This window comes from Ipomoea nil, unplaced genomic scaffold, assembly GCF_001879475.1.
Source record: "Ipomoea nil cultivar Tokyo-kokei standard unplaced genomic scaffold, Asagao_1.1 scaffold1361, whole genome shotgun sequence".
NCBI lineage: Eukaryota > Viridiplantae > Streptophyta > Magnoliopsida > Solanales > Convolvulaceae > Ipomoea > Ipomoea nil.
Genome location: NW_017617789.1, coordinates 788,548 through 801,520, shown reverse-complemented (window position 1 = coordinate 801,520; position 12,973 = coordinate 788,548). Strand labels below are relative to the sequence as shown.

Here is a 12,973-nt window from a genome sequence, read left to right as displayed (position 1 = left end):
CAAATATTTAGGTTATCTAAAATTTCCATGCATATTTACTATTTTTTTAAAATTCAAATTATTAAAAAATATATTTTATATTAACTTATTATAGGTATCCTACTTAATTATTTTTATAATGGTATATTTTATTTTATTTTTATTGGGTCATGTTAACTTAATCTCTAAAATTTCTAAAGCCTAAATTATGTCATAACAAAAACAATTAAACTCTCTTCTCCGAAATGGGAACTGGGAAGTAGTATTACATTCTGAATTTGGAGCCAAAAGAATCGGAGAGGGAGCTTCGCCTAAACCCTAAACCCATCCCTGTTCCGGCTCTCCGCCTCTCACTCCTCTGACTCCATCTCCGGCTCTCTGTCATCTCGAGTGTCGTCTGCACCTTCGTCCTATCGTCGCTCAATCGCTCCCGGTGAGTCCCCTCTAACCTCTCACTTTCACTTTTAGAGTTTCAGAGACTCATAGTCTCAAACTCTCTCGCTTGAGCTTTGAGTCGCCTATCACTTCCACTCATTCTCTCAATTCTTTACTCAGGAAACCCTATATTTCTTCCACATGTGAGCGCTCCGCCGGTATGCTACTCAATGGCCACCATCAAATCGTCAAAGCCTCCAGCCTAGAAAATCTAATGAGTAACAACGGTAACATATGATTTCATTACTTCTTTTTTCCCATAAAATTAAATGTGAACAGTTTTTTTGGTATGGTTGGATTTGTTGCTGAATAATTGCATAATTTGTTTTTTTGTTTTTGTTTTGTTTTTTTTTTTTTTTTTTCTGTATTTAGAAATTAGAAATTAGATCTTCATATATTGAAGAGTTTATTTTATTTTATTTCCAGAAAGCTAATTTTAACATTTTTTCTGGAAATTTGTGACTTGTTAGTTATATATTTATTATAAAAAATTTGAGAAAGTTATAAAAATTTTGTTATATTTTTTTTCCAGAATATTTAATTTAGTAGTTTAGCCCCTTTAGTTTTTAGTTTTTTTTTTAAATAATCATATAAAGAATACAGTTTGTGTTTTTTATTTTTTATTTTTTATTTTTTTAATATGTTCTAACAGGAGATAAGGCAAGTATAAATATTGAAGTTTAATTTGTTATGAAGTTTTTTTTTTTTTTGAAATAAAAGGAATTTGTTATGAAGTTATTTGTATTATATTTGTATGTGTGCGTGTGATTTTGAAATTATGTTAACTCTGAATTCTATATGGATGCATGTAAAATGCTTCCTGAGTTCTTATTGTAATTCTAGTGTTTATTTCTTGGTAAAATTCAGTTTAAATTAGTTGGTAAAATTTAGTGAGTTCACCAAATATTGGTGTTTATTTCTTCAAGTTCTGTAAGTTTAATTGAATAAACAATTTTTAGATTTGTAAAGAATATTAGACTTTTATACTATGGATGTATATTAAAAACTAGTTTATGGAGATTTGACCATAGTTATCAAGGCGGACTTTCTAGGCGAGATGTCATCGACCGCCTAGCCGATGAGTAATATCTATATTGGAAATAGGCATGTGAATAGGCATGATGTGTGTTGGAAATGTTGGAAATAGGCAGCCATATTTACTCTACTTTAGGAAGTTGTAGCAACCATATTTATTCTACTCTAGGAAGTTGTAGCAACCATATATATATAGGCATATATATGTAAGTTGTTAATAATTGTTGGATTGCTGATTTGTTAATCATTTGGTGTGGTTTCTGGAAAACTAGACAGGTACACTCAGATCTACATCTAGTAGATTTCGTAGTGTGGGGAAAGTAACAGCAACACCGATTTCAACCATGACAGCTGTAAGTCATATATGCTTTGTTTTGTTCTGTCACACATGTACAAATTAGACAGTTGGCTTTTAATTTTTCTCTTTTCTAAACGGAATAAGGTGGGGAGTGTTAAAGAGCAATTAGCAAAATTATTTGAAGAATCTCTTAGAGCAACGTTTCCTGATGAATCGGATGTACAACCAATGATGGCTATTTGCAACAATCCCAAATTTGGAGACTATCAATGGTATGGTTTACATTCTTATTTCATTCTAGGTTTCTTGTCTTCTATCTTTTCTATTGAAAAGCATTTGAAGTTTCAGTGCCAGTTGAGAGTTGAACTATGTTCTCTCTCTTAGTGCTTGGGGTGTTTTATGCTATTTATATTCTACAATTTCTGATTAAGCAAGTCTTATTTTTGGTAGTAACAATGCCATGAGCTTATGGGCTAAAATTAAAGTGAAGGGTACTCAGTTCAAGGGTCCTCAACCTGTTGGACAGGTAATGACATTGATTTTTGCTGTGCTTGGTACATCACAATTTTGTTTCAACCAACACAGTGGACATCAATATCCTTTGACAATCAAATGGTTTCTCATTTGCAGGCTATTATGAACAATCTTCCTCAATCAGACATAATAGAAAAATGTAGTATTGCTGGACCTGGGTTTGTCAATGTAGTATTGTCGAGGGAATGGATTGCTCAGGTAGTTACTATTTTCGGTTAAGAGTTGTTGATTCCTTGAGAATGTAAGAAACTTATTATGACATATTATCATTGCTACCGCAGAGCATCCAAAAGATGCTAGTAGATGGTATTGAAACATGGGCTCCAAAGCTTCCGGTCAAAAAGACAGTAGTTGACTTTTCATCACCAAACATAGCGAAGGAGATGCATGTTGGTCATTTAAGATCTACTATCATTGGAGACACCCTTGCACGTATGCTTGAGTTTTCTAATGTTGATGTTCTTCGAAGAAATCATGTTGGTGATTGGGGCACACAGGTAGATTCATATTTCATTTGATGCCTCCATAAGAGAATATGGTTTTAAATTCTGTTTCTATTCTATATGAAATTAATTCTGAGTTTTAATATGGTTTTATACTTTTATAGTTTGGTATGCTAATTGAATACCTTTATGAAAAATTTCCAAACTGGGAAGCCGCTAGTCCTCAAGCTATTGGAGATTTAGAGGTAAGTGGTGATACTTTGGTTAGTTTGTTCTGTCTCTAGCTGATTGACACTGATTGATAATGCCGAAAACTTCCCTTATTGATTGGAGTTCATCCTTTTTAGGCATTTTATAAGGCTTCAAAACAAAGATTTGATAGTGATCCTGATTTCAAGGAGAGGGCACAAAAGGCTGTAGTCAGTCTTCAGGTGAACTTTTTACTTATTTTAAACTGTTGAATGGTCTAGACTCAACAGATACATCATATTATTGAAAGAGCTTGCAGAAACTGCTGAATAAGCATTCCTTTCTCCCAACAGAGAAGGAACTCTCTTAGTAGAGAGTTATATTAGGCAGATGGTCTCTATATTTTTTTTCGTAATTGTGACCACACAAGTCAACTTGTTATTCTTTTATTAATTGAAAGATTGTTCATCTTTCCTACTATGCAATTAGAGATTTATTTTGGTAATGGTTCTTGTGTTGCATTCTTTCTTTGTAAATAGGGCGGGGAGGAGAAGTACAGAAAAGCATGGTCACAGATTTGTGAAATTAGTCGAAGAGAATTTGAAAAGGTTTATCAGCGACTTGGAGTACACTTGGAAGAAAGGGTACTATATCGACCTTTTTTGTTTCATTAAATGGCTTTAAATAACCCTATTCTCAACCATGGGATTTATAGTAAATTAGTAATACATTCTCTGATCTTGTATTTAATTATTATTCCTTCTGCACTATGTTTTGACAGATAAAATAAAATGTAATAATGCACTGTGCATTTATTAGTTGTGTTTTTGCTGGGAAATAATTGTGTTTTCTTGGTTTCCTTCTCAGGGGGAAAGCTTTTACAATCCTTTTATTCCAAAGACTATAGAGCTTTTAAATGAAAAGGGATTGGTTGATGAAAGTGAAGGTGCTCGTGTCATCTTCATTGAAGGGAAAAAAATTCCGCTCATTGTTGTAAAGAGGGATGGTGGATACAACTATGCTTCAACTGATCTTACTGCTATATGGTAAGTTTAACTTGGAAGATTGATTTCTGGATGTGCTGGAGGGTAAATTCATTGAGAAGTTCACTGTAAATAGGAATATGGTTCATGCTGAAAATACTCAATATATGTTCAGGAGTATGCTAGATTGCATATCTTTATTGGGAAGTGGGTAGTCTGTTAACTTGTAGGAAAGATATGCTTTTGCTTAAAATCTGTAAAAGGTTTGAATGCACTCAAATAAATATATTTGTATGCATACATGCAAGGATTTATGAATTTGACTAATGACTTCCAAATGTTCTAATATCACTTTTATGATAAAATATATGCGGTTTTAGTAAGATGCTTTAATATCATATTTGCAAATTTATAGGTATCGCCTTAATGAAGAAAAAGCAGAGTGGATGATTTATGTCACTGATGTTGGCCAGCGTGAACACTTCGAAATGGTTTTTGCTGTAGGTGTTTAATACCCCCCATCTTCATGTATATGTCCTATTTGTCACAGGAAACAAGTTCTGATATGTTGAAAATTATAACTGCTTTATGTTTTACCCCAAATCTTCTTCCAGGCTGCCAAACTTGCAGGTTGGTTTCCATATGATGAGAATGCATATCCCAAAGCTAGCCATGTGGGGTTTGGTCTGGTTTTAGGCGAAGATGGGAAACGGTTCCGAACTCGGAGTACTGAAGTTGTCAAGTTGGTTGATTTACTTGATGAGGCCAAGAGCCGGTGTAAAACTGCTCTCATTGAAAGAGGTATGTCATTAATTGCATGGTTGTTGCCTCTTTAATTTGACATTTTGAGGCTGGCTTAGTTCTGCCTTCTTGTATTTCCTTTTTGTTCAATAAATTATTTTGGCATAATGGTTACAAAAAATGCAATAGACAATGTATCCTATTCTGACTCTAACTTATCATCAGGCAAAGCGGAAGAGTGGACTGAAGAGGAGCTTGAGCAAACTGCTGAAGCTGTTGGATATGGTGCTGTTAAGTAAGTCCCTTCCAACTATGCACACTTAATCACTTATGCTGCAGCTCTCTATCTCTCATCCAGACAAGGGAAACACAATGAAATTCCATGCTGGAGTCGCCTGTTGTAAACTGGGCATTGATGTCCTGTAGACTCAAGCTCAATTATAGATTTGATAAATCTTTGCGTTGACAGTCGGCAAGCTAACATGGTTATACTTTTGGCCATCTATCCTTATGTTATAAAATGAGACTTTAAATAAGAGACTGGACAGAGTAGATTTGAGCTGAGATTTCCCTGCACAACGGGATGAAAGAAGAGTTTTCTGTTTTGCTAGGTTACTTTCCCTTAATACACTGGAAAAAGGAAAAACAGTCAACCCTAGGCCACTTTATCAGCTTGCCTCTACTTAGATATCCATGAACTGATTTCTCTGTATTTCAATGGACAATAAAATTCTTGACAGTGGAAAAATGGTTGTGACCAATGAATGGTGATATGATGTGGTTGCTATTGAGTTTTTATTTTTCTGTGTGGGAATGTCTAACATCTTTTTGTTGGGTGTTTGATATTTGATTTAAAACAGATATGCTGACCTGAAAAACAATAGATTGACCAATTACACCTTCAATTTTGATCAGATGCTTAGCGACAAGGTTTGTTGCTAGAATTGCTTCCTTGTAACTACATATCTAATTTTCAACTCAAAAGTTAGTTCTCTTGTTTCTTTCCTTTTTAGTCAATTCCAAGTACTATATTGATCTTACTTGGCTTATTCTCAATTATCAGGGTAATACTGCTGTATATCTACTGTATGCACATGCACGAATTTGTTCAATCATCAGGAAATCAGGAAAAGACATAGAGGAGCTAAAAAAGGTATTTTACCATCATTTTCAGTGTACCTATATCTTGTCTTGTATGTGATTGGGTGTGGAACCCACAACTGGCCATTAGAGAGGAAGAGCGTTCATTTGGGATGTTATGCTAAGTTTATAGGGGTACTTTGTCTTGGAGATTTGGAGCTAATTTTATATTTTTATATAGCACATCATCAGGGGGTTTAGATTTTCATCTGGAAAAAAACATGTGAAGTAATTGAGTTGAGTTGAGTTTTTTTAATCAATATCATACCTTATGTGTCGTATCACACCTCCCCGCCTCCCAAAGAAAAGAAAAGTACTGAAGCAACAAAGGAAAGTTGATCCTATAACATTCACTTTTTAATTTCCTTTATCTTATTTCAGCTCCATTTTCACATTCACTTTAACAACCCACCCACTCACCCACTTTATGGCAATTGAGATGAGCTAAGCCTGGCTTTAGGGATTTTTTTATTGATTGCCCAAGTATCCTTACAATCTCCAAACTAGAATTCTCCAATGTTTTAGTTAATTTTTTAGACTGATGTTATGGTTATTGAACAGACTGGGAGACTAGATTTAGCTCATCACGATGAGCGAATGTTGGGAGTCCATTTACTTCAATTTCCTGAGGTAAATTAATAATCCCTAATCTCATCTGCTTAGCATCAATCTTAGCTATGAGAGTATCAATTTTGCATTTTCTTTTCCTCTTACTCTTGTAGGTTGTTGAAGAAGCTTGTACGAATCTTCTACCGAATTTATTGTGCGAGTATCTCTATAACGTATCCGAGGACTTCACAAGATTCTACACAAACTGTCAGGTATGCAAGCTCTCTATGGATAATTATATGAAACTAGTATAATAAAAACGAAATCTAAAACAGGAAAACCTTCTTTACATAGTTAATTAATGTAGGGAGCCTAGAAGATTAAAGTAGGAAGATAACAAATCTAACCATGATTGCATTTACCAATCTTCAATATACCTCCTTAGTTGACTGTGTTATCCTTTTGTAAAAAAAAAAAAAAGAAGTAAATTTGGTTTTGAATATGAAGTGATACGTACTTCCATGGCGTAAACCATCAAATAACATGTCTTGCTACATTACCCTCAACATTTTGTTCCCATTTGCTGAGGTGGATAAATCATTTTGTGGGATAAGAACTTAGCTGTATCTTATCTTGAGGACCACTATTTCCCTTGTAGATTATTGTCTGAATATGATGGTTGCTAAGGTGTCTAAACTTCCCTATATGTGGAGTTTTCTCGAAATGAAATAAAACAATTTAAAATTTTGTTGCAATTTAGAAGCTAATACCAAATTTGTAGCTGGGATGCAATTGATTACATATTATTCCCATGTTCACAGCTGAAACAGCAGTCATGGATTATTCTTAGTGGGTGAAGCGGGATAAAAATGCTATGTTATGCCATGTTTTATCGGTGAAAATGTACTTATACATTATCCAACGACTTGACTTTGCGGTTTTCAGGTGGTTGGCTCGGCCCAGGAAACAAGTAGGCTCTTGCTTTGTGAAGCAACCGCAGTTGTGATGAGGAAGTGCTTCCACTTATTGGGTATCACCCCAGTTTATAAAATCTGATGACCTGTTTATACTCACCCTCTTGATACTTCTAATGATTATTTGCTTTGTTATTTCCCGGCATGTATTTAAACCAGGAAATATCCTTGCTTTATACACAAACTTGCCTTTGTAAATTTGGCATGAACATGCATTAACTAGTTACATGAGATTTTTTGCCTGTTTTTTGGGAAGCTGTGTGAACTCATGGTTTAAGGTTGAGCTTGGTTCATCACTCTTTTGTTTAAAGCCATGATTGAAATGGACTCTCTCCTTGATGCATGTTTGGTTCAAGGGATATTTTGAGGTAATATAACATTTTTGAGAGGGAAATGGTGGTTTAGTCCATTAGTTATGCTTAAATTTTAGATCTTTTAATCATGTTGAAAGTTGTTGTTTCCATTCATTACTTGTAAATTTTATTAAACTAAAATTTTATTTTTGATTTGTCAAATTATTAAAGGACAAATTTGTCCTTAAATTTTTTCCAAGTATATAAAAAAGTTTTTCACATTGATGATTTCAAGTGAATGTTGATTATATGAAAATATTTTAGTCTACAATATAAGCAGGGGCAGAGTCAGGATTGGTTGGTGCTGGGGCCAATAACAATTTGAGAGGGAAAAATAAAACATATAAATATTTATTTAACATATTTCAAAATACATCATTATATTACAAATCTAATAAAATTTGGAACGTCTTCTAAAATTCAATGGCTCAATACTTGTAAATGAATTACTGATGTTGGATTTTCAGAATTCTTTCTTTTAAAGAAAAGATCAATTTAAAGTAGTCAAAATTTAAAGATTTTGATACCAAAACGACAATTTATTATTATAATAAACACAATTGTAATGTATTTCATTTGCAAATTAAAAAAATAAAAATTAAAGTAGTAGAAATTTAAAGATTTTGGTAGCAAAATGACAATTTATTATTATAATAAACACAATTGTAATGTATTTCATTTGCAAATTAAAAAAATAAAAATTAAAGTAGTAGAAATTTAAAGATTTTGGTAGCAAAATGACAATTTATTATTATAATAAACACAATTGCAACGTATTTCATTTGCAAATTAAAAAAGACAAAGATTAAAGTAGCAGAAATTTAAAGATTTTGGTAGCAAAATGACAATTTATTATTATAAATTATAATAAACACAATTGCAATGTATTTCATTTGCAAATTAAAAAACTAACTATATAGCAAATTAGCAATCCACTAAATTACCCTAAAAGCTTGCTTGGAGGGGGCAAAATAACAAATATTTAGTGAGGGGGGCAAAAAAAAAAAAAAACTACAATACGGGGGCCAAGGCCCCCTGCACCTTAAATGTGGCTCCGCCACTGAATATAAGCATAATTAGTGAAGTAAAATAGTTATATATGTATGTATGTATGTATGTATATAAATATAAATTTCAGAAAAAACGAATTCTTTACTCTCTTTATATATTTTATTTTTTTACCTTTCGAGAAAATATATAATATGAATTTCTATATTCAATCTACATTTTTACTATGTAAGAGCAATTGAGTTTTTATACTAATTATTTTTAATTTTTAATTTTTAATTTTTAATAATTTATTTTTCACAATAATATGATTAATATTTCAAGTAATTTTGTTTTTTTTTTTTGTTTTTTTTTATTTATTTATAAAATTTGAACCGAGTTTACAATTTAGACATAATTAATAGACTAAAATTGTCACTTTTCCTTTGATATCACATAACCTTAAATTGTGAGAGAAATATGATTCTTATGAAAGCTGCAAAAATGAACTAACAAATAAAGTTTGAAAACTCATCTCACATTTCCTTATTAGTCACTATCTTATGAAAGCAGCAAAAATGAACTAATAAATAAAGTTTCAAAATCGTCTACACTTGCATTTCTAAGGTTACGTTGCACTGCCCAGGAGGCCAGGAGTCATCAGCTCGTCATATATTCCGAACAGTAAGCATTGAGTGGTCTTCTTGATGCAAACGCCACCGGGTCCCTAAACTCAATAAATTAAATATTACTCCGTATCATAATATTCTATTCGGGGAATTGAAGAAAAAAAAATATACATATATAAAACAAATTTAAATGCATTTAGAATTTTAAAAATAAAAACTTTATGAATGGTTAGATAAGAAATGAGGTAGTCCGTGTAGCTAAGCTAATTCCATTATGAGATGATAGATTGGGGACAATGACACAAATGGAACTCTAACAATCACAGTATAAGAGTTACACCTAATATGATGAGTATATTATATTGTGGGGGCCAAGCACGAATCCTCCCTCTTAATGAGTTATTAGTTACCGTAATTTATCATTTAGCTATTCTGTGAGGGCAGAATATTTATGGGTCGGATAAGGAATGAGGTAGGGCCCGCACGAGTTCAGTGGTATAGTAATTTATTTAATCAACCGTCAAGTCTCAATCTAATTCAAGAGTATTTATAATAATTTAGTATACTTGCACATTTTCTACTTACATATAACACATTAGAAGTTTAGAACCCTAGTAGTTTTTCTATATGGTCCACGTAACCACAGTTCACAGTGAAATTTGCCACACTTAATATATCGGTAATGTTTTGTTTGTTTTGGTTTTTTTTGAAAGGATATAACGCTAATGTTTAACCCAAGTTGTCTTGCGTTTAAAACTTTTCGTTATATCGTGCACCATGGCGCATAATGTATTGTACGTCCCGTCTTATCCAAAACAACATCATTTTGTTAAGTTGTGTGGAAAGTTGAGGTGATGAACACCGTTTTATGTGTATTATGTTAAAGGTTTATGTGTATTATGTTAAGAGTTAATGTGTTTATGTTAATAGTTTATGTATATTATATTAAGTTAAGAGCTTATGTGTATTATGTTAAAAGTTTATGTGTATTATGTATTATGTTAGATTATGTGTATTATCTTTTCAAAAAAGAGTATGTGTATTCTATTATATAATTATGTACATTCTGTTATACAATTATGTACATTCGGTTATGCAATTATGTACATTTTTAAAACATGAGATTTTTTTAAGAAGTTAACCGCAGACACAGAAAGCGGAATTTCTCAAAAAAAAATAAAAAATAAAAAAGAGTACAAAACGATGTCGTTTTGCACCAGGGCGCACAATGCAATGTACGCCCTAGTGCACGATATAAATTGTCACTAATGAATGTGGACAACAAAATTTAAGCAAATTATATCGTGAATTATGATACACACTGTAAAGTGAATCACTACTAAATATTTATTTTTAGTATACTTGATAGAGTAAATTATTTAAGGTCAAATTGAGTGTGATAGAGAGCCAATTTGAAGGTGAAAATGTGCTTGGGAAACTAACTATGGGTCCGACCTTATAAGGTCGAGACTTGGGAAGCTCCGATTGGAGTGATCTTTATTATGAGGCCAAAAGTCCCCTCATTAATGCATACAATGCGCTTTATATAGGTGAAGAGATGGAACAAGTTCTGGGGGACTCGTATGTTCTCCATGTGCCGAAAGTAGCTTGGGTGCACTGATAGTGGACTTTACACTGTACACTTGTCTAAATAAAACTGACAAGCCATGTGAACGTGTAACGAGCCTTCATATGGTCGAGTTAGGTTGATTTAAGGTTACTAATTGGTTATTGAGAGCTATTTGTGGTCGGGAATATGTGATTCTTTTATTAATTATGATCGGTAAATGGTAAATAAGCTGATCCCAATGATGCCCAATCTGAATTCCGGTGTGTGGTGAGACCGGGATGTCTACTGACAATGGGATCGGACCGGTAAGTAAACATGCATTACTTGGGTTGGGAAATACACTAGTGTGATCAGAAAGTAAATTAGTGAGGTCAAAAAATACACTAGTGAACTCTGCATGGCAAGTGAGTTGCCTTATGACCCTATCAATACTAAATGTTCATTTAAGGGTCCGTTTGGAAAGTAGGAAAATGACTTCTGGAAAATGTTTTCTGGAAAATGAGTCATTTTCCGGAAAACATTTTCCTTTCCAGTGTTTGGTTGCATTCTGGAAAACTGTTTTTGTGTGTTTGGGTCATTTTCTGGAAAATGAGTAGAATTGTATAATTAAACATTTTAATTATTTTATTTCGAATATTACAACATGTATAATAATATATAATAATATAATAATAATTTTAAATATAATAATAAAAAAAATAACTAATAATATATCAAAAATATTATGGTGGTGGTGGTGGTGTAGTGGTAGTGGTGTTATTTGTTATATAATAATAATAATAATAATAATAATAATAATAATAATAATAATAATAATAATAATAATAATAATAATAACAACTGGTGGTGGTATGACAGCAGTGGCAGTGGTGGTGTGGTGGCGGCGCCGGTGGTTGCGGTGGTATGGTGGTGGTGGTGACGGCGGCGACGGTGGTTGCGGTGGTATGGTGCTGGTGGCGGCAGCGGCGGCAACGGTGGTTGCGGTGGTATGGTGGTGGTGGTGGCTGCGGTGGTATGGTCGTGATGGTGGCAGCGGCGACGGTGTGATGGTGGTGGTGGTGGCGGTGGCGGTGGTATGGTGGTGGTGGCGGTGGCAGTGGTATGGTGGTGGTGGTAACGATAGTATGGTGGTGGTGGTGGCGGCGACAGTGGTTGCAGTGGTATGGTAGTGGTGGTGGCGGTGACGATGGTTGCGGTGGTGGTATGGTGTTGATGGTGTTGGTGGTGGTAGTGGTTGCGGTGGTATTGTGTTGATGATGTTGGTGGTGGTGTGATGTTGGTGTAAAAGTTGGAAAATGACTTCCCCTCAAAAAAAGGGGAAGTCATTTTCCTCCAAAATGAGCCTATTTTCCAAAGTCAACGGAAAATGATTTCCGTTGACTTGATTTTCCAGGCACATCTAAACAATGGAAACTTGGAAAATGATTTCCAGAACTCATTTTCCAGGTTTCCAAACACACCCTTAGATTATATAACAAAGGTACATTTTTAGTGTAACATACTAAAAATGAACTTGGAGTATTTTAAAAATAAACCTCCAAAAATAAGTTGTAAAATGTAATACACACACACAAAAAAAAAAGAGTTTTCAATATACTAAAAACGAGCATATATGATGTATGTTAGTGGTCCACATAGTAATGTGAATTATGGTTCACAGTATAACGATTGCAAATTTCAAACGTTGTAAAATGTTTTTTTTTTTAATTTTTATTTAAAGATTATTAATTAACAAGGTTAATTTCATTTTCAAAACTGATGTGAAATTAATGCCTTCTCTTGATATTCACACAAATGAAGGTAGTGTGTAATTCTACTTCATATTTGGAGAGGGTTTTATAATGAGTTGTTAGAAAGTAATTTACAAATAACTTGCATAAACTTAAATGCCCCAAACAATTTAATTACTATGTTATTTTCTTGATATGAATAGAGTGGAGTATTAGACATCATTACAGTTTGGTTCAAGTTTTGAATTAGTGGTTCACGGTTTTGAAAAAGAATAATTCGAAATACGGTTATTTTTATGGAGTATTATTACTCCGCCTTGCAGTTTGATTAACATGCCATTAAGTAATGTACAAATCGTGAATAGACATGCTATATAAAGTATGTATGTCACGAGATAAATCAT

The 12,973-nt window shown here is 33.2% G+C and overlaps 1 protein-coding gene across 2 annotated transcripts; it reads left to right on the top strand.

Moving 5' to 3' along the window:
* Positions 1–203: 203 nt before the first annotated feature.
* LOC109185874 (arginine--tRNA ligase, chloroplastic/mitochondrial-like) lies at positions 204–7,593 on the top strand. 2 transcript variants are annotated; one of them, XM_019335838.1, is made up of 19 exons: positions 204–412; positions 535–641; positions 1,726–1,802; positions 1,892–2,019; positions 2,198–2,273; positions 2,378–2,479; positions 2,563–2,778; positions 2,889–2,969; positions 3,072–3,155; positions 3,453–3,557; positions 3,781–3,959; positions 4,312–4,396; positions 4,511–4,697; positions 4,863–4,932; positions 5,498–5,567; positions 5,701–5,790; positions 6,339–6,407; positions 6,500–6,598; positions 7,272–7,593. In XM_019335838.1, exons 2-19 carry the CDS (start codon positions 575–577, stop codon positions 7,380–7,382), a joined length of 1,896 nt encoding a protein of 631 aa, XP_019191383.1. In that variant the 5' UTR covers positions 204–412; positions 535–574; the 3' UTR covers positions 7,383–7,593. The 2 variants fall into 2 exon arrangements, with proteins under 2 accessions (XP_019191383.1, XP_019191384.1); XM_019335839.1 differs by having other exon boundaries at positions 239–412; positions 1,722–1,802.
* The last annotated feature ends 5,380 nt before the right edge of the window (positions 7,594–12,973 follow it).

What these genes read in the sequence shown, in the direction of transcription:
- LOC109185874 (XM_019335838.1), top strand. Translation starts at nt 575, where the DNA reads ATGCTACTCAATGGCCACCATCAAATCGTCAAAGCCTCCAGCCTAGAA. An exon ending in AGGCTGTAGTCAGTCTTCAG is followed by an intron (nt 3,156 to 3,452) that starts GTGAACTTTTTA and finishes CTTTGTAAATAG; the next exon opens with GGCGGGGAGGAGAAGTACAG. An exon ending in GTTGGATATGGTGCTGTTAA is followed by an intron (nt 4,933 to 5,497) that starts GTAAGTCCCTTC and finishes GATTTAAAACAG; the next exon opens with ATATGCTGACCTGAAAAACA.